We start from the raw sequence: 20,549 nt of genomic DNA on the forward strand, positions 1-20,549 counted from the left end.
CACACCTAGCCCTTTCGCCCCCCGTCCCGCCCCCATGCTTTCGAGTGGGCGGCACTCGGTGGAGCACAGTTCACGCTTTGGCGCTCTTAAATGCAGTCGCCAGTGAAGGGGGGAGGGGCGCTCACCCATCGCGTGGACTCGGCCCCCCTGAGCAGGTTCAATACGCCTCGTAATGCGCATCAGCCGTGGAGACGCGCTGCGCAGCAACGCCCTCGACCCCGTCATCGGAGCACAGCCTCGATATCACCACTCCACTCCCTCTCCCCACCAGCGGGCAGCGAGGGCCGGTACAAGCGTGCTCACTGCTGCAGGTCGTTGCGCCCTAAATGCTCAGCCCCGTCAGCAGCAGCAGGAGGAGGAGCGGCTTGACGTTTTGCAGAGGATGGGACGGATGGGTGATGGCGGTGATGGGCTGCTCTTCTCCCTTCCTGCTCCCCCCACACACACAGAGTGAAAGGGGGAGGGGGATAATACTGGGCCCACACGTCCTTTAGATGTAGTGTGCGCACCCCCCTCCAGACGAGGGCGGGGACGCGTCAAAGATGAAGGATGTGCCTGGTGATATGAGTAGAGGGTGTGAGATGGATTACAGTAGCCTTCCACAGAGGAGGAGGAGGCGTGCGCGTGTGTGGGCTGGAGGTGGGGGCACGAGCATGAGACGGCCTTGCCGCTCTCTCCATCACAGCTTCAGCATCTCACCAACAAGCAAGGAAAAAGGACTCGAACGAAGAGGTCTGTGTCCTTCGCCTACTCAAGCATGCGCTCTTTCAGGTTGTTCAGCGCCGTCGTCACGTACGTCCACTCCTGCACAATGTGGTGAAACGCGCCCATATTGCCCTCATTCCACCTCCGAACGGCGTCCTTGAAGTAGCCAGCGTCGCGGTCCTCGAGGTCGAAGCGCAGCACAGACCACTGCCGGCGCACGCCCTCGTCCGAGGCGTCGCCGCCAAAGATGAGTTCGTTTACAGAGAGCATTTCCGTGAGGAAATCGTCGCTCAGGGGGGCGTCGGGTCGCACCTCACGCGCTTTCACGGTGCGTCGGTCATCCTCGACCAGCAGCCCCTCCTCCTCCGCCGCTGTGAGCGGGCTGCCCTTGACCTCTTCCGCCTTTACGAGGCGAGAGAGATAGCGGCAGCGCGAATACGGCGTCCGCAGCGTCTCGTAGGCGACGTTGGCGTATGTTGAAACATCGACACAGCTCTTTAATCCATCGGGGATGCGCGCGAACGGCAGCGGTGACGCCGACGTCTCGGGCGGCGTATGAGCTGCCTCTGCCTGCGTTTGCAGCCGCAGCTGCTCTTGCGCCTGCACCTGCTGCTGGTCGGGGTGCACGAGGCGCTGGAGATGGTGGTACCTCCTTTGCAGTGCCGCCACGTCGAGCTCAGGATGCTTGGCAATCTGGAAGAAATTAAAGAAGTTGCCCTTCCCTGCATCGCTGCTGGGGGCGGTCCTCTCAGAGGAGGGGGAGGTGGAGCACCACCGCTGCGGTGCCATCCAGAGCGAAGGAGCAGCCCAGCAGGTGGCAGGCAGCTGCGGCCGCATCACAAGACCCCTGCAAACCCCTCGCTGCGCGAGGCCAACACATTGGGTGCGCATCTCAGAAACCCAAGGGAGAAAGAGGGCGGCGCATGCTCTGCACCGTACGAAGTGGCGTAACAGAAGACGAGAGGGTGGTGATGGTGGGGTGTGGAGGAGGAGCACGGTGGTACACTGTACATTGACGATACAGCAGCGAGGATAGGGCGTGGGGGTGCGGGGGGGGCGTGGTGATGGTCTCTCCAATACTGTGCCGCTACGCACGGGAGGGACAGATAGAGAGGGGGAGGAAGCAGAGAAGAGGCAGCGAGAAGGGATGCGCCTCACCTCCGCCGGTCCCTTTCTTTTTGCTATTTTCTTCTCGGAATTGTACATGTCGAGGCAGTTGTGCATGGAGCCGTGAAGGGGTCCCGCCGTTGGCGCGCGCGCGTCCGTTTGCCTCCCTCACACCCTCATGCGGACACTTATGCACATACACGCAAACGCTACCTCGGGCTTTCCCTCCCATCCTGAGCGCCCGTGGGCGACTGTGTGTGTGTGTGTGGTGGGAGGAGCACAGAGGAGGAGGGCTGAGGTGAGGGAAGCGAGAGTAGGCGGTGCGGCGTACAAGCGGGGGAGGGGGTACATCCCACAATCCACACTGCGAGAGAAGCTCCGCAGCATTATCAACATCAATGCATCTCTGCATGCGAGCGGGAAACAAACGAATCCTCAGACACACACACATACACATCCACATACGCATACATATCTGTTAGTGCTTTTGGAGGTAGACAGATCGGTGAGCTGCGATAGAGGCAGCAGCACTGCGCTGCCGCCTACCGCATCCTCGCCTCCCTCAAGTGCCGCTACAAGCTGCTCTGATGACACGCTAGGGGCGGCCACTGTAGGCGACCAGCACCTGCTCAGGGTCAAGGAAACGCAACGCCTCGTTAGCTGTGGCAGACGGGCCGGCCGCCACTAGTGCGGCATCGATGCGCGCAGCGTGCATCTTTACTGCCTGCATGCGGTGAAAGAGGCAGGAGAGCGCCGTCGCAGCGCTGCTGCTCTTCACACACGGGGAGGCGCTGTCTGCGCTGCTGAAGCTGCCCTTCTGACCTGCATGACCGGCAGCGATGATGCTGCTCGCGACGGCCGCCATGCGCGACAGCTTCTCCTCCAAATAGGCGACACGCGCGCGCACAAAAGTTGGTGAGAAGAGAAGCGCGGTCAGCACCCCAGTAAGGGTGAGCTGCGGGGCAATGGCGTGTCGCTGTTGCTGCTGCAGGAGCGCCTGCGCGGCTTTGACAGAGGAGCGCGCTGGGGGGGACGTGGCAGACAACGCAGACGACAGAGGCGCGGCCGATGCCGCGTCAGAGAGTGCGGCCGATGCTGAAGCTCGGAGAACCTTCTTGCTCTTTGCCTCAGCGCTGCCGCCGTCCTCCGTCACCGACAGCGACTCCTTCTTGTTCCGGGGCCCGTTACTAGCGACGCGAGACTGGGACTCGGCGGTGGTGGCACACGACGTGAGAGCTGCCGCGGCTGCCGCTGCACTGACGCTCTCGTGCACGTTGTGGTGAACTGCAAGAGCGTCGCAAAGCGGCTGCACATCGGCCTCCGCTACAGGCGCCTGCAGCAGCGCCAGCAACGGCTCCAGCACCTGCGACGAGTAAGCACCGATCGGACGCACCAGGTGCTGTACCACCTCTGGATCTTGCAGAGAGGCTGCGGGAATGGCGGCGTCGGCAGCGCCAGAGGACGCAGCGGATGCACTGCTGCCATTTGTGGCACCAGCAAGGGGCGCTGAGTTCGTGGGGCTGCTAGAAGTGCTGCTGCTGCTCTTGCCAGTGAGAGTAACCAGCCTGCCGCCATCCTCGCTGCTCTTGCCAAAGGCGACTACGACACCGTGGCCTCCTGCCGGTGTCGCACCTACCACGATGTAGGAACCTGTGAGGAGCTGCCACACCTGCTGTGGCTCGCTAGGTAGCGCCGCTCGTGCAGCGGCTATCGCTTGCGCGCCTCCGGCGGCTTCGGCGCTGCCACCACGCGCGGCTGCTGCGCCCACCAAGCCGGCCTTCGCATTGCCTCCGTGTGCCGCGCCCTTGGGCCCGGCGCCGCGTTTTCGATCGTGGAAGGACGAGGGAGAGACGCGACCGCTGCCACTCCCACCACTTGCAGCGTTTCCAGCGTTGCCGGGGCGTGACAAGGCGCTCATGGCCTGCCTCGCCGCCACCGCGGTGCTCACCGACTCCCCGGCACTGTTTTCTGCCCCGAAGGCGGACCACTCGCGCAGCGGCAGCAGGCGCAGTAGTTCGGCGCCACCGTATTCGCCCTCCAGCGCCCAGAGTTCCTTCAAGGAGTAGACCTCGTGTAGAAGGACCAGGATTTCCGTGAGCGCCTCCTGCTGAGTCGTAGTGGCCGAGACGACACCGATGCTGTAGGGGGCCGACACGGAGGCTCCGGTGGCGCCCGGTGAGGCCGCAGCGGTTCTCGGCGATCCAGCGAAGATTTCCTCCGCACCGCGCGTCAGACCGCTGTCCCTCTGGCCCTCCCACGGTGGCGGAATGACGGCATACTTTGTTTCCTGAATGGCACGCAAAGCACTGAACTCAACGGGAATGCTGATCGCAGTAACAGCGGAGATGGACGGCGACGACGGTAGTGATGGACCCACATTACGCCGCCCTGATCCCGTGCGCTCTGGTGCCGCGACCACCAGCTCCGCGGCCGGCTTCTTCAGTTCCTCCAGCGAGCCCTGCCGTGCAGCTGAGACGCGGACGACGTGGGCGGAGGCTTGCAGGGCACGCTGCAGCATAGCGAGCCGATCAGGCGATGGGCCCTCTACGGGCAGCAGCGAGCTCACCGCAGGTGCAGGGGCGCCGGCCAGCTGGAGCGACTTCGTGCTCTTGCGCAACGCTGCGGCGCCGCCGCGGATGGTACCGAAATACGCACTGCCGTGCAGCGCCGGCAGGGGCCAGGTGGCGGTGACGGTGGAGGAGAGGGGGCTTGCTGCCGTGGGCGCTGCGGCTGCGGTTGCTGCGTACCGCGGGCCGGCTGATGCAGACACGCTCACGGTCGCCGGGCGTGAGGGAAAGAGAGGACGATCAAGCGGTACGTCGATCGTCACGTTCAGCGGTACGTCGATCGTCACGTTCAGCGCTGCGGCGCCGATACCGCCGCTGACGGGCGCCAGTGTCGCTGCTGCCGTGGTGGTGGCCGCTGCGAGCGAGAGTGGCGGTTCCATCATTTGTTTTCTACCCGCGCGCAGCGGCGATGACGGGGCTGAGGCGCCAACGGAGCTGCTTGCCGGTAATCGAGGACTTGGGTGGGAGATGGGGAGGCAGTTTTGCGCCTCCGGCCCTCCCCCGTCTCCCTCGGCACCCTCCAAAGCTGCAGCGGCTGCTGCGGCCATCTGCGTCCGTTGCCACCCATCAGCGGAGAGCGGCATGCCCGGCTGCGAGAGCGTCCAGATTGCGTGAAACGACTCCCACGCCTCCTCCTCTTGTCGCCTGGCCGCGGCGGAGCTCTGCCGCGCGACCTCTTGTGCTTGCCGCTGTTGGCGAAGGTGCGCCTCGTAGCTGCGCGCCAAATCCATGGCAGTGAGAGACTTGGAGAAGAGGTCGACCGCCGCTCTGGTTGCCTTCCTGTGACTCGGCAAGCTACAGGGCTGCATGCTGCTTACCACGTTCGTGCCACCGGAGGTGCTGTGAGAGCTGTCCCCGTGCGTGCACTGGTGCCACCGAGCCGTTGCCGCAGCCGCAGCAGCAGCCGCAGCTGCCGCCTCGCGCTCCTTCGGCGTGACTGACCGGCAATCGAGCACCTCTAGCTGAGGGAGCGCTGCCACGCACCGCTCGCGGTATCGCGGCTCCCCTGTCACTGGGTTGCCGCGCAGGTCCAAAAAGCGAAGGCTTCGCAGCCGCTTCAGGGCACGCAGCACCTTGTCGAGGTCTGTCAGCCGATTGTGTGCCAGCGACAGGTGCTCCAAGAGGGAGAGGCGCGGGATGTCGGTGTCGCCCGCAATGTCGCTGATACAGTTGTATGCGGCGTGAAGGTGGGTGAGCCGCCGGCATCCGCGGTGAAGGGGAGGCCCCACCGCAGCGGCGATGGCCGAGGCCGGCGGGGATGCACGGGACGCCGCCGCGGGCAAGATTAGATTGTGGAGGGTTGTGAAGGCGTTGCGCTCGACGACGATGCGGCGTAAGTGCTCAAAGCGAAGGAAGTTGGGGTGCAGCGAGGTGAAGCCGCGGCGGTCGCAGACGTACTCGACTACCGAGGGCACTACTGCCAGGGGAATGCCCAGCTCGACTAGCGGGTCACACACGCAAGCAGCGCTGTGACTGCGGAAGGCAGGTGGCAATTCAGCTTCATGACCGCTACCGCTGTGCCCAGAGGAGGCCACTCGCGTTGAGAGAGCCAAGGGATGGGTTCCGTTGCCGCTCAGCGGAGCCGTAACGAGCGCAGGCCCGCAGCGGAGGGCTCTCTTGTACGCCCCAGTCTGACGACGTAGAATGTCGTCGTACCGCTGCTGGGTGCCCGCCCGCATACCTGACCGTCTTCGCTGCTGCTGGGCGAGGAGATATCTTTGTCACGGCCCGCGTGCGTGCGTGCGGGTGTGCTTGTATCGGTGCGGACGTCCTTGAGCCGATGAAAGAGAGAGCGTGAGAGAGTGAAGAGAAGTCGACGACGGATCGAAGCAAGAGGGTGTGGAGGTGAAGCGAGGGCGCTTCCGTGTGGTGTTCCATATGAAAAGCGAGGGCGCCAATACATGAGAGAGAGGTTCGGACAGTGGCGGAGATGCGCGCGACACACCCGCTTCCCCCCCTCAGCGGGGGCGTCTCACCGCAGCGTGCACCGCACCCCCTCCCCCTCCCCTCGTCCGCTTCACTTCTTCGGCAGATTCCCAAAGGAGAGGAGAGGCATGCGAAAGCGACGGTGCCACCCGCTGCAGACGTCTCATGCGGCTCGTTTGCCTGCGCTGGCATGAGCTGTCGGTCTTGGTCCTCACCGGCGGGCACGTGCGCGACTTAGAAAAAAAAGTACAGATGGGTGTGCGCGAGGAGGCACTTACGACTCGGATCTTGCGGCAAATTACGACGCGCCCATGGCGACTGCCGGATGCGGTCGACGGAGTACACAGTCCTCAAGGCTTTGCGGCAGTAATGGCAGGGGGCATATCCCGTCCTCGCCAATCTTTTACGTTGGTTCCAGCCTCCTCGTACACATCAACGGCAGCGATCGAGACGATATCGGCACCACGCAGCATCATTACGCCGAGGTGCACCTCTTCCAGCGCGGGCAGCGCACCACGCGTGACGCTACCGCTGCTGCCAGCCGCGGAGACGCTTTCATCGACTACAGCGCCGTTGCCCTCTCCCGTCTCCCCGTCCTCAAAGTCGTACGGCGCGCCGACGCGCTCAACGCACGACGTGAGGACAATGTTCAGCAGCTGATCTGCTGCATGGAGTACGCCGACGAGATTGCGACCGTCTGCCGTCACCACGGAGACACGCTTGCGCAGGTACTGAGAAAGCATGTGCGGAGCAGAATACCAGACGCGCCCGTGCGCAGAGTGGTGAGGGCTCCTTTCCTGAGCCGTTCGCCTCGATAAGATCTGAGGCAATGGCGTGTGTGTGTGTGTCTCTCAAGGACAGAGGGTCCCAATCTGAGGCACAGCGGCAGAGCGCATTCTTTCGGTTGAAACGATGACATGAGAGGGGTACAGGGAAGTTGGAGATGCGCTGTTACGAGTCGCACCCAGACACATATGCGCGCAGAGGAGGGGGCGGGAGGGCGGTGGCGGTGGTGGTGATGGGGCGTGCGCGTGCGTCCATGGCCACTTCGTCACCTTATCCCTCCCCACTTCACTCCCTCTACCCACCCCACAGGCGAAAGAGACGCCGCATCCGCCTTTCTTGGACCCGACGAGACTGACTGCTGGCTGAGTTAAGGGCAGAGAGAGAGGCGAATAGCGTTGGCGACTACTTCCTCGCATGAGTGCAGGGGGTGCAAGGCGATAGGAGAGTGAGAAAGAGAGATGGGCAATGCTGAAGATGAAACTGCGTGCGTGTGCGTCCGTGCGACACGTCTTTCCCTGCTGCGACTCCGTTGCGTCCTCTCATTCACCATATTCATTGCTTCGGAATCTCCGCGGCGCCAACGCACTGGGAAGACACATCGGCACAGACACGCACACACACAAACGCCCGTCTCTCCTCACCTCAAAGCACCTTGCCGCCCACCCCACCTTCCTCCCTCTTCAGATTGTTCTCTGCGTCATCCGCCGTCCGTCATGGTAGCTCTCAAGTTCTTGAGCATCCGCAGTTGTCGTGAAGGAGAGCGCGGATGCTCGCACTGACCCAGCATGCACCCATCATGCTCATGCGCACCTCTACCCGTCCTCTGTGTTTGTGTATTCCTAACCGTTAAAAGTTGCTCGTTGCATTCCTTGCCTTCTCTCTCTCCCTCTCTCACACACACGCACGCACTGAGAGAGAGAGAGAGGAAAGGCGCCAGTGGCATCCTACTCACTATTGTGACGATGATGGGGGACGGAGACCGGAAAACTTAAGTCCTCTTCAGCGATGCACATTTACTGTCAGCGAAAGCGAATTCGCTTGCCGCCTTTTAGTAGAAAAAAGAAACACAACGCATACATACACACACACGCACCCCCACCCACACACATACACGTGTGCATCTCCCGGTTTCCGTTACCACCGATACACTTCACTACGAAAAGGCAAAGGCGCAACGCACCATACAACTGCCCTCTCCTCCCCCGGTCCCTTTGAACCGTAGCGAGGGTGCGAGGGAGAGAGAGAGGAAGCGAGGCGCGGCTGAGCAGACATGGCGAAAATGAGTCCGAATGTCTTTGCTTTCTTCACCTCTCTACCTCTCTCTTTCTCTAGGTATAGATGCGCGTGCGTGTGCGCGGCTCCAAGAGTTTTTGGTGCCGCCTGACGACACTCATCTCCTCTCGCCATTTCTCTGGTGCGGTCTCACCCCGGAAGACACCACCCATACACACACACACACATAGACACACACACGCACATAAACGGCGGCGTGCAGAACGGAGAGGACCGAAGGAATACGAAGAAAACAAAAACGAAACGAGGAAAGACGGGCACCAAACACTTTGAGTCGGCGTGTGTGCCACTCGCCTGCAGGGGATGGGGGTGGTGTGGGTCGGGGACGAGTCAAGGGAAGGACAAAAAAGAGAGAGAAAAAGGCAGGATCGTAGCGAGCAGCGCCGCGCATCCACGATGAGTCTTTCTTTTCGTTCAGACCCTTAATGCCCCGCCCCCGCCCCTTTCCACCGCACACGCACGCCTCCTGCTAAGAAATCCAAACGCGGACCAGAAAAAAAAGGAATGGAGGAGCAACTCGTGTCCCGTATAGCGTCACCCTCTCTCTCTGCGACGGGCACTCAGGGCCGGACCTTCTCGGAAGAGAGCCCCTCGCCACTGACCAACACGGAGACTGAGAGGTGGGAGAGGGGAGGGAGGGAGGCAGAGGGGAATGGCGCGCGCACACACACACGAGGCAGACGCTATTCCTTCCCCCTTTCTCTTCTCGTCCCCCCAACTTTTCAGCTGAGCACGCGCTTGGCAGCCGCCATGACGTCTGCCACCTGCGGCTGCGAGGCCATTTCGATATCTTTGCTGTAAGGCGTCGGGCAGTCGGCGCATGACACACGCTCCATCGGGGCGTCGAGGTAGTCGAACGTGTCGCTCTCCATGACACAGGCGCAGATTTCAGCACCAATGTTGCACACAGGGAAGGACTCATCCACTGTCACGGCGCGGTGCGTCTTCTTGATTGACTTGAAGATGGTCTCACGGTCGAGCGGGCGCAGGGAGCGAAGGTTGATCACCTCCGCCTGCACACCCTCTGCGGCCAGTTTCTCCGCCGCCTTCAAGCACAGGTCCACACCGCGAGAGAAGCCAATGAGGGTGATGTCCTTGCCCTCACGCTCGATCTTCGCCTTGCCGAACGGGATCACAAAGTTCTTGTCCGCTACCTCGTCCGTGACGGGGAAGGACTCCCCGTACAGCAGCTCGTGCTCGAGCACCACCACGGCGTTGTCGTCGCGGATGGCTGCCTTGATCATGCCGCGGGCATCCTCGCAGTTGTACGGCGCAATCACCTTTAGGCCGGGCACAGACGCGTACCACGGACCGAAGCACTGGCTGTGCTGGGCACCTACACCGGCCGACGCACCGTTGGGACCGCGGAAGACTACGGGGCACTTCATCTGACCGCCAGACATGTACAGACTTTTGCCCGCAGAGTTGACAATCTGGTCGATAGCTTGCATGGCAAAGTTGAAGGTCATGAACTCGCATACAGGGCGCATGCCACCGAGGGCAGCACCAACAGCCATGCCAGTGAAGCCGTGCTCGGTGATGGGCATGTCAATAATGCGGTCCTTACCGTACTTGTCCACGAGGCCCTTGGTTACCTTGTAGGCACCCTGGTACTGACCAACCTCCTCACCAATCACGAACACCTTGTGATCGCGGGCGAGCTCCTCGTCGAGGGCCAACTGGATTGCGTCGCGCACAGTCATATTTGTCGTGGCGCAGCGAGCCGCCATCGCGGCGGACGCGGTGAAGGCAGCACGGGAGGCGAATCGGCGCATGTTATTCCTCGCTTGTGCGTGATTTGGGGGAGGGGAGGGGAGGGGAGGAGAGGAGAGCGCTTGCCGTGGATGCTGAGGAAATGTGAATGATTATCGATTGCTGCGGTGACGGAGGGGGAGTCGTGATGGCAAAGGGAAAGCCGTGCGCGTGTGCGGGTATGCCTTTGTGCGAGAGCTTCGGGACGAGGCAGAGAACAATGGCAGAGGGGATACACGCTGAAGGGATGCATATGCGTACTCGGGAACACACATATACGTGTGTGGGTGGTGGTGTGGTGGTGGTGGGTGGGCGAGGGGTGAGGGGAGAGGCAGGGGGAGCTGCGCGGCGTGCGCGCGCGCGATGGACCCAGTAAACCAGCACCTCTTTCGTTCCCGTTTCGCAGCAATCGGTTGGTCGCACCTTCGGTGTGTCTTCGCCCCCTTCCCCCCTCCCCCCTCTCCTCCCTCTCAGCTCCCGCCCACCTTTCATGGCCTTCCCTCGCCTCCTCTTTTTCAGCGTTGAATCTCATTCATAAGCCATCGCCACACACACAGACACATATATGCATCTGCGCGCTGACGACCGATCGCCTTTCCGAGGCGCGTGCTCAAGAGAAGCGCGGCACTTCAGCTTTCCCACCTCTTTGCTGTGTGTGGGTCGGGGGAGGGCATCACCGCCCCCCTCAAAAAAGAAAATGAGGGAGGGAGGGGGCAGTGGATGCATTGATGGATAGGTGTGTGGGAAGCGAAGCTGTCAGCAACACCGTACATCTCCGCCTGCGGTTTCCTTCCCATTTCTCGGCTCACCAATGCTCCGCGCGAGCCCGTCCGCTGAAGACGGACGCAGCCGTTGTGATGGTCTCCACCAGCCTCGCAGAGGCCCTCACTCCCTCTCACGCTGCACATCCTCAAACGATTGACACACCGTTCCACAAGTTCTCAAACATGCCCCCTCCCTGACCCACACAATAGCTCACGCCCCCCTCCCCTCCTTCCTCCGAGCAGCACTGATTTGCGGCTCAGTGCCGTGGGCGCTTGAAGCTGGAGCGATGCCGCCTGCTCTCCTCCTTGCGAGTTCCTTTGCGGTGATTCTCACCACCGCCACCACTGCCGCCCCCGCCGCCACTGTCGTCGCGGTTTCTCTTGCGGCTCTTCTCGTCGTGCCACTCGTTCTCTCGACGGTCGCCACGTTTTCTCCACGCACCGCCGCTGCGACGCTCCGTGGGCGTAGCGGCTGTGGGTGAGACGGCCGTGTGCGATGCCGCTGCCGCTCTTGCCGCGGCCTTTGAGCTAGCCGCCGCGGCGGACGAGGAAGGTGGTGACGGCGGATGAAGGGTGAAGAGAGAGTGAACGTCATCGGCGACGTTTCGGTCGGTGCACGCCGCGCTCTTCTCCACGATCGCCAGCTGCTCCAGGATGATGTCGACGACGGCACCCCTGCGTCGGGCCGCGACCTTTTCTACCGTGCTGCGCAGCTTCTCCACCGTGCTGCGCACGAGTGAGAGCGGGTCACCGAGGTGCTGCAGCAGCAGCACAAGCTTCCACTCGTCGAGGGTACCGCTTCGCAGAGCGATCTTCTGTGCAGCCATAATAGCGTCACCGTACATGTGCTGTACCATGCGAAACGCATCTGTCTCTGTGTCGGAGAAGCACTGATGATATACGCGCGCCGCGCTGGTTTCCGTTAAGAAGCTTTTCTTATATGGTAGTGCGATGTCCTGCAGGATACACCGCAGGCAGCACACGCTGGAGAGTGTCTCGGTGAGGGTGCACTCGGGTAGTGAGTTCGCGAGCGAGAAGAAGAGGCGCTGGCACATGCGCTGCCGCTCCTGCATACTCATGATAATGGGCAGATGCGTGTCACTGAGTACGTGCAGCAGATGACTGAGTGTGGCGGCGCTGACGGCGCCGTCCACCGGCGAGACGCGTGCACGCTGCACAAGCGCCTCGTGCACCTGATTCAAGTATTCGCGCAGCGTGGCCGACTTGAGAACAGCTCTTGTAGCGGTGGCGGTGGCGGTTGCTGTGGCCTCCGTCGTCGCCTCATCTTTCGACGCCGCGGTTGATGCGGCGGCTGTGGCTGTTTCCTTCAGCGCCTCTTCTCGCTGCTGTTGCAGCAGCAGCAACGCATTGAGGTCATCGCGGACGACCTCTCGCAGTTCGTGCACAGCCGTGGCCCCGTTTGACGTGTCTACCTTCTTCATCTGCTCCACCATTGCACGGATGCCGAGGAGCGTCTTCGTTGGTGCGTGTGACCCCCACTGCGCAGAGAATCCCCGCAGAAGTCGCTTCGCGGCCGCCTGCGCGCGCGCGGTGGAGTCCACCGCGCCGTACGCACAAGCCCAGAACCATGAAAGCCAACGGTGACTGCTGCGCGGCAGCTGCTGCACAGCGGGCAGACACGCAACACTGAGAGAAAGTTTAGCTTCAGCGCTCTCTTTGCTGGAAACGGCACCTTCTGCCTCAGCATCATCCACGGGACTGCTGCCTTGGTGCGCCGTGACACGATCCCGTAGGGAGAGGAGAAAAGGATGCGCTACAGAGCGGGGCGATGGCGACGTCGCCGACGTTTCGCGCGGACAGCACAGTTGCTGAATCACCGTCGTTGCTGCCTCCGACGTCGGTGACGGTGAGAAAGCGCTCAGCTGCAGCGCACACCAGCGGCACATTCCAAAGAAGACAGAGGCCATCACATCAATCGCCAGGCCACGTGCCCAGGGCATCCCCGCCGCCGCCTTGACGCTCTCGTGAGGCTCTGCACACCGCCCGTGCGCCACCGCTGCCGCCTCCTGCAGAATGGCGAGAAAAGGGACAGCGGACGTGGTGATGGGGGTAGGCGCTGTTGTGACAAGTTCGCACAGGTACCTCTGCGCAGCCGAGTGCGCCTGCCACGCCGCCTCCACAACTGGGGTGTCTTCGGCTCGCCAGAAGTACACCCGCGGCAGCTCCCACGCATAGGCCATAGCACAGCTAGAGGGATACTCGGCCGTCAGCGCGAGGCTCGTGTCCGCGTCCTCGGCGGTGGCATAGTCGAGAGCCATGGCACGCAGCGGTGGCAAGAAGAAGGCGGCGAGGCCGTGGCGATGCTGATCGACAATGTGATGCCGGAGGTATTCAATTATGTTACACCCGCCCTCTCCGAGGAAGGCCTCTAGCGCGGCTCGCAAGCACGGTAGCGCCGTGGGCGGCAGCGTGCGGAAGACAGCTGCGAAGAACATGAGGAGCTCGCTTGTGGCCACCTCGTCACCGGTGTCGCGCATGTGCGCGACGCAGGCCTCATCCAGCGCCGCGCCAAGGAAGCTTGCGAGCGTTGCGGGAAGGGAGCGAGGCGGCGCCCACATCTGCGCCGCATGAGCGCCGGCGGTCTCCTCGGCATCCGCACTGTTGCCCGCGAGGCCCTGAAAGCACCCAAGCAAGCACTGCATGGCCTGATCCAGGGCCGAGAAGACGTGGTAGTGGCGAGGAAAGTGCGACTCCACGAGCTGCGCCGCAGAGAGTGGGTGCTCTGTGAGGGCGTCGATGCGTATGCTGTCGGTGTGGGCGCCTGGGGTAGCGCCATCCTCTCCTGGGCTACACTTCTCACGCACCACCGCGCCGACACGGACATTCAGCGCTACATCGCTCACTCTGAGAAGGGGGCGAAGCACATGCTCCTGTAGCACTGACAGTGGCTGCTGAAGCGAGGAAAAGGCAAGGGGAAGAAGACTATGTGCACGGGTGCCTTGCGCTTGGCGATCCGTTCCAGCCGCTGTTGCGTCCCAAGGCGCATGCGCACCGGCCGAGGGGCGATTGAGGCACTCCATTGCCCGAGAGAGACACGCCGAAGGAAACGTCCAGTCCCGCGTATGGCGGTGATGCAGACGCAGCTGCCGACGTGCTCCACTTGTGGTGTGCATGAAGAGAATGTAGCTGCCGTCCTGCGTGGCGTGCGTGACGCGGTGCAGCTCACGAATGCAGCCCTTCCACGCCTCCAACGAAAGCGCTGGCTGCTTCTTGGCAGACGCCTCGGACCCATTTGGCGCAGACGTAAAAAAAATGTCTGCGAGGAGGGCTGTGTACGGCACTATGAGCAGCGTCGTTTCGGCGTAGAGGCTGAGGACAAGCGTGAAGTTCAAGGCCTGCCTGCGTAGGCCCATCCACGCGTCCTCTACCTCCGCGAGGTGCTCCGTATCATACCCACTGGCGGGGCCATCTGCTTCACGCTGCGGCTGTGGCTGCTTTTCCCTTCCTCCATCGCCCTCGCCTTCCAAACGCAGCGCCGCCGCAGTCACACACGCGCGTGCGTCTCGGGCCATGTGCTGGCAGGCGACCCACCACCGACTCATCAGCCCCAGAAGTTGTTTACACACCTCGTAGGAGGTGAGGGTCAGCAGAGGGGCCACACTGTAGTCTACCCCTGCTGGTGCCTCTGCCTTTTGTGGACGTGCGCGCGACGCCGGAGGGTGAGGCAGGGCGGCATAAATCGATGTGCAGTCCTCTCCCCCCACCTCTGTGACATTTTCTTCGCTGTAGAGTTGCGTGTCAACAATAACCTTCAAAACATTGCCAGCGTAGCGGATGTGCGCCGCCGCCGCAGCTGCATCCGTGCTGGGCGCACCAGCAACCACATGTTCTGCCTGCGCGGTGGCGCCCTGAAGGAGACCCTGAAGCTGACCAGCGAACTCTGCCTGTACTTCGCGCGTGAAGCAGGGCAAGTACGTCTCCTGCTCCGACGGAGTAAGCTGCAGCCCCGCCCCTTGCACGAAGGCGCCAATGTAGCTGAGAAGGCAGAGGGCCGGTGAGGGTGTCAGCGCAGCTGGCGGAGATGCCGGTGCAACCCCGTCTTGCTCCGTGACACCATCACGGGCACGCTGTTGCTGCTGATGAGCAACGCGCAGGTACAGCGGCAACATACCGGTGAGCCAGTCGCCAGGGTGCGTGCCTGTTGCGGCTAAGGCGCGGCGATGGTGCCCACGGCGGAGCTTCGCAGGCTCCCCCTCCTCCGTCTGCGGCGATGCCGCCGCCCCTGAGGTCGCGAAAACAAGAACGTGGGTGAGAAGACTGTCCAGCAGCACTGAGAGAGCTTGGGCTGCCGGCGCCGTGCCTGCCATCTTGGCCGTTGCACCGTCAGGTGCTTCCACACTACCTCCTTCCTCTCCTGCTGCGATGCTGCGCTCGTCTGCGCCCGTTGCGGTGGCGCCGCGTGCACCGTCCGCGAGTCCTTGCAGGACCGCTTTGAAGAAGGCGAGGTAGATCTGCTGCTGCAGCGCACGCAGGCGGCGAACCTGTACAGCGTCGACGTGGGCAGTCGACGTCACCTTCGCGCCATCCCTTCCCGCCCCCGCCACCGATGTTAGCGGCGTGTCGTCGGCGGCCTGATCTGCCTGCTCCGCAGCGCGCTCCTCCCAGGCCCGGGCCATGCACCTCCGGAGTTGAGTGAGAAGTGGGAGGAGGACGCTATCCCACTTCATGTCTTTGTAGAGGCTTCTGATACTACTGCTGCTGCTAACGCCACTGTTGTGCCGTGGCGCAGTGGCAGCAGCTCCGTGTTCCACAGGGCTCACTCCCTGAATCAGGGCCGTTAAGTCACGCTCGTGCGCAACGACATGATTCGCTGTCTGCTTGGCAATAGCAGAGAGACAGCTCGCGGCGGCATCGTCGGCCGTGGCGTCGAGAGGTTCTGCCTCTTCGACAATGCTGCGATGTGTCCACCAACATGCCGCCGCATCGCCTGAGGCCGCCTGCCCCGCTTCCATGCTATCGCTCCTCTCGGCGTTGTGTGGTGCGCGGGTGTAGGTACGAACGCGTGAGCCTTGTGCTGCCGCAGCTGTTGTTGCTCCCCCTCTCCGGATAAGTACGCCGCGTCTCGCTTGCTTAGGCCATGGGCGGTTCGGTGTGGGGACGCACATGTGCGTATGTGTACACGCGTGGCGAGGGCGGCGGACAAAGCAAGACGGAGTGGTGGCGGTGAGGAGATTGGAGAGGAACGCAGAAGCGGTCGCTGCTGGCGCAGAGACGCACAGGCACCCTATGAGCGCATGGGCAGTGGAGAGGGTGCACGCACTGCGAGTGCAACGCACGGCGCGTGGGCGCCGGACCGTCTCTGCGAGTGGCCATGGTGCTTGCCGCGCGGTAAATGCTATCCGCAGGAGCATCAGTGCGGGATGAGAGTGGGTTAGGGTAAGGGACAGAGACAGGGCCTTCGCCTTCCTCCTCAACTTTCCTTAGAAATCAGCAGCAACATCGGGTGTGTGTGCGGGGGTCTGCCCCGCGTGCTCCTTCGGACCTCACCTCAGTGCATCCATTCAAAAAGACATTCACGAAATATATATATATCGACGTGCCCGCACACGCACACTCCGTGTGCACACCACATCTAAAGGACGTGTGGGCCCAGTATTATCCCCCTCCCCCTTTCACTCTGTGTGTGTGGGGGGAGCAGGAAGGGAGAAGAGCAGCCCATCACCGCCATCACCCATCCGTCCCATCCTCTGCAAAACGTCAAGCCGCTCCTCCTCCTGCTGCTGCTGACGGGGCTGAGCATTTAGGGCGCAACGACCTGCAGCAGTGAGCACGCTTGTACCGGCCCTCGCTGCCCGCTGGTGGGGAGAGGGAGTGGAGTGGTGATATCGAGGCTGTGCTCCGATGACGGGGTCGAGGGCGTTGCTGCGCAGCGCGTCTCCACGGCTGATGCGCATTACGAGGCGTATTGAACCTGCTCAGGGGGGCCGAGTCCACGCGATGGGTGAGCGCCCCTCCCCCCCTTCACTGGCGACTGCATTTAAGAGCGCCAAAGCGTGAACTGTGCTCCACCGAGTGCCGCCCACTCGAAAGCATGGGGGCGGGACGGGGGGCGAAAGGGCTAGGTGTGATGACCTCTCTCTCACTATGCGCACGTACCCCCCTCCTCGATGGCGCCCCCATTCCTCACACAGCGGGTCCATGTGCGTGGATGTGTGTGTGTGTGCATGTTGCTTGCTCTACTCACGGCTTCGGAGGACCTTTCAGCCGCTGCTGCAGCGTCAGCGATCGCCGGACGAGGAAAGAGGTGGCGGTTCGGTCCTGCACACGCACATCAAAGAACTGCGGGTACTTCAGCAGAAAGGCAAAGGGTCGGACTTGAGGGTACCCCATGCACCGCATCTTGACGTCACGAGGAATGCTCAGTGCCGAGAACTCCACCCACTCGTTCGGGATGTACGTGAGAACCTCCTCCAGGCGTTCCTTGAGCGTGACATTGCTGTCCACGAAGCCGGTGCTTGCGCCATGGCGAGGCGACCCGGGAGCGGTGCTCGGCGACGGGGTCGACACCTCCCTCGCTTTCTGCGGCCCCAGCCACTGCTCCAGCGCCGGCAGCGGCTTTATTCCGCAAGGTAGCCGCATAATTTGCATCCCTGTCTTTGCGCAGGACGGGGGAGTCACGTGCATCACAGCGCTCTTCGAGGGCTGCCGACCCCCGACGCGGAACACCACGAAGTGGTTCGGTAGGTGCAGCAGGAGTTCCTCCAAGGGAAGACGGTGCGCTGTGAGGATCCGGCGGGAGGCGGGGCTCAGTGCACGAAATAGCTCCCCCACTGGCATCGTGCGTGTGACGAGGGCTCTGAGCTCCAACACGACGGGCTCCAGTGATGGAGGGCCACCGCATGAGGCGCTCCGGCCGCTGACTGAGCTCTCAGACGAAAAAGGGCTTTGACTGGCGGCGGTGTTGCTGCTCTCCAGTGACTGGGAAGGCAGCGGCCCTGGTGGGGTGGAGGACTGCGCGACGGTGCGTCGCTGAAGAAGCAGCGGTGAGATAAACAGCGAACCGGTCACGCCCTTTGGTCGGGGGCTTGTGGGTGTCGCTGACGCTGTGAAGGCGCCAGGCGGCGGTGCTGCTCTCGGAGCTGTGCGGCGGGCGAGCACGGTGCACCACAGGAGACGACAGGGACGCATAGGCTTGGTTGTATGTACGTGTCTGCTTGTGCGCCGTTAGCGGCCTGCACACGCCACCAAACTGTCAGGTGGGAGAACGAGGGCTTGATTGTGCGCTGCGACGCAGACGGGCAGGCGCCGTATATGTGTGATGAGTTGTAGATGGTGGCACGGCAGGCTGCCGATGTAGCTGAGATGGACGCCTTGGCTTTCTATTAAAAAGGGCACACCCATCGCACACTCATGCGAATCGAGCTGGGTACACGCGTGCAAGTATCGTGGCGGCACGAGGTGCCGGCGATGGCGAGGATATATATATATATATGTATGTATATACGTGCGCATGTGTGTATGTGCGTTGGAGGGGTGAGGGGTGAGGGGTGAGGAGGGAACGAGATGGACAGCGCTGGGACACACTGGTGCTGCCGAAGTGAGGAATAGGCCGGAGGGCGAAGAAAAGATGGCGCCTTGCGAACCGGTGAACCGCGTGTTGCGGGGAAAAAGGGGAAGCTGCGGCACACGGCGCATCTCACTCGCGCGTTGACAGGGTCGATGTGCACCTAGAAGCGTGATGGTGAGACGACAACATGCGCCTTCGAGGAAGAGAATGTGGCAGCTACTTCCACCCACTTCGCGACACATGCGCAGAGACAGCAACAGATGCCTCTTTTCGGCCGAGACCCCTTCCTCCAGCCACATCTGGGGCGCATATCATATATATATAATATGTGTGTGATGGCACGGGGGCAACAGAAAGAGTCTTTGCTCTGCCTACCGCGGACGCGGAGATGGCACAACAGTTCTGCTGAACACAGACGCCCCCCCCACACACGCACTCCTGCGACCGTACATCAGAGCGGGCAGAGAGCGTATACAAAGGCACACAGCATACAGAGCCGACGATCTCACACATCACCGTCAGAGAGGAGAGAGAGAGAGGGCAACGCATTACGGGAGAGACGGACAACCGCGCTGGCGGCAGCTGTCAACGAGGGGGAGTGTGAACGTGTACACCATTGCCTTTTGGGGCTCAGAAGGGGGGGCGGGGTGGAGGAATGCAGTGGCTGAGGCTATCCGCGAGCGCGTGCTTGAAAGCATCAGGGAAAGAAAGGGCAGGGCAAAGGTGTGTGCGTGCGTGTGTGCACGACAGTGCGCCGACCGCCACTCACCCGTACCCATACCCACCGATACACAGACGTGCCGACAGGTAAATATCCCATCACACAGGCGGTGCTCTGTCTAACGGTTGCCGAAGGACTGGCTCTGACTACCCATCGGGCCGCCTCGACGGAATGCACCATCACCACCTCGACCTCCATTGCTGCCACCACGTCCGCGACGCCCGCCTCTTCCCCCATAGGAGCTACTGCCGCCTTCGCCGCGCTGCTGCTGCTGTGGCGGCGGCGGAGGGCGTGCGGGTCCTGAGGACGATGGGGAGCCCTGATACCGGCGATCGCCACTGCCGCCACGCCCACCACGTCCGCCGCGTCCGCGGTTGCCGCCTCCTGAGCGGCGCAGCTGCTGCTGCTGCCGGTGGCCGCCGTCATCGAGCCCCATCATCCGTCGCATTGTTTTGCGCTGCGCATCGCGTGTGGCGTACTGCTGTATGATGATGGGGTTGCAGAGCACGTAGAGGACGCCATCCTCAGGGTTGGTGTGCAGCATGAAGAACTGCTTGCGCTGCTCGAGGAAGCGTCGCAGCCCGCCATGCCGCTCGCTGAGTGCCTCCTGTATGTTCTCATCGATGGCGGAAGAAAGTGACTTGATGGAGATGGCCCCCTTCGGCGGTATGTGTCTCACCACCTCTGTCATCACAATCGAGTCATCGCGGAGGGCGGCACGAGTTTCGGCGCTCAGCTCGCCGTCACCCGTGCTGTTCATCACCGAAGATGGAGGGGGTGGCCCGTTCGGCGGCCGGGGGCTGCCGCTTCCTCTGCTACCACCAAACGTGCGGCTGTAGGGACGCGAGGACTGCCAGCGCACGGCACTCACCGAGTAGCCAACTGCTCTTGACGCCGAGGCGACTGCAGCAACCGCTACAAGAGGGGCGGCTGGCCTTCCGCTGCATAGTCTGCTACGAGACACGAGCGAAAAGGGCCGCATCTTCGCACGCGAGCTCTGCAGCCGAGGCTGCCGTCTGTCGTGTTATATCTCTACCGTCGTGCGTGCGTGTAGACGCCCCTGTCAAGTTCGTTTCGTCCCTAAGCGAGTGTGCGCGCTCGAGTGTCTGCGCTCTTTTCGTGCCCCCAGCCTCGCCAGGGCGACAACGGGGATAATATCGTGAAGCAGCGCTGGCAGAGCAGGAAAAAAGGGGGGGGGCGTATTCACGCGTGGGCACACAACGACAGCAACGATATGAACAACGATAGCCGAAACCCTCACTTTACTTTGGAAGAGGGTGATGACGCAGCAATGCACATACGCACATATATATGTATATACAACCAAGCTGCAGCGTTAAAGAAAAAGTGAAGCGGAATAGAGTCGAGCCGGCAGGCGAGGGAGACCCACTATGAGTCAC

At 62.3% G+C, this 20,549-nt stretch overlaps 7 protein-coding genes across 7 annotated transcripts; all 7 read right to left on the minus strand.

The window, feature by feature from the left end:
• Window positions 1–747: 747 nt before the first annotated feature.
• LSCM1_05385 (uncharacterized protein) lies at window positions 748–1,596 on the minus strand (the record flags this gene model as incomplete). The annotated part of the gene is made up of 1 exon (XM_067322850.1): window positions 748–1,596. One exon carries the CDS (start codon window positions 1,594–1,596, stop codon window positions 748–750), a length of 849 nt encoding a protein of 282 aa, XP_067178215.1.
• Window positions 1,597–2,407: 811 nt separating this feature from the next.
• Window positions 2,408–6,058, minus strand: LSCM1_05386 (uncharacterized protein; the record flags this gene model as incomplete). Its single annotated transcript, XM_067322851.1, has 1 exon — window positions 2,408–6,058. One exon carries the CDS (start codon window positions 6,056–6,058, stop codon window positions 2,408–2,410), a length of 3,651 nt encoding a protein of 1,216 aa, XP_067178216.1.
• Window positions 6,059–6,655: 597 nt separating this feature from the next.
• LSCM1_05387 (uncharacterized protein) lies at window positions 6,656–7,048 on the minus strand (the record flags this gene model as incomplete). Its single annotated transcript, XM_067322852.1, has 1 exon — window positions 6,656–7,048. One exon carries the CDS (start codon window positions 7,046–7,048, stop codon window positions 6,656–6,658), a length of 393 nt encoding a protein of 130 aa, XP_067178217.1.
• Window positions 7,049–9,106: 2,058 nt separating this feature from the next.
• Window positions 9,107–10,159, minus strand: LSCM1_05388 (uncharacterized protein; the record flags this gene model as incomplete). The annotated part of the gene is made up of 1 exon (XM_067322853.1): window positions 9,107–10,159. The coding sequence occupies one exon, from the start codon at window positions 10,157–10,159 to the stop codon at window positions 9,107–9,109; it is 1,053 nt and encodes a 350-aa protein (XP_067178218.1).
• A 998-nt stretch (window positions 10,160–11,157) lies between these two features.
• Window positions 11,158–15,873, minus strand: LSCM1_05389 (uncharacterized protein; the record flags this gene model as incomplete). The annotated part of the gene is made up of 1 exon (XM_067322854.1): window positions 11,158–15,873. The coding sequence occupies one exon, from the start codon at window positions 15,871–15,873 to the stop codon at window positions 11,158–11,160; it is 4,716 nt and encodes a 1,571-aa protein (XP_067178219.1).
• Window positions 15,874–17,101: 1,228 nt separating this feature from the next.
• Window positions 17,102–18,049, minus strand: LSCM1_05390 (uncharacterized protein; the record flags this gene model as incomplete). Its single annotated transcript, XM_067322855.1, has 1 exon — window positions 17,102–18,049. One exon carries the CDS (start codon window positions 18,047–18,049, stop codon window positions 17,102–17,104), a length of 948 nt encoding a protein of 315 aa, XP_067178220.1.
• Window positions 18,050–19,267: 1,218 nt separating this feature from the next.
• On the minus strand, window positions 19,268–20,131 carry LSCM1_05391 (uncharacterized protein; the record flags this gene model as incomplete). The annotated part of the gene is made up of 1 exon (XM_067322856.1): window positions 19,268–20,131. The coding sequence occupies one exon, from the start codon at window positions 20,129–20,131 to the stop codon at window positions 19,268–19,270; it is 864 nt and encodes a 287-aa protein (XP_067178221.1).
• Window positions 20,132–20,549: the final 418 nt, after the last annotated feature.

Source organism: Leishmania martiniquensis, chromosome 25, assembly GCF_017916325.1.
Source record: "Leishmania martiniquensis isolate LSCM1 chromosome 25, whole genome shotgun sequence".
NCBI lineage: Eukaryota > Euglenozoa > Kinetoplastea > Trypanosomatida > Trypanosomatidae > Leishmania > Leishmania martiniquensis.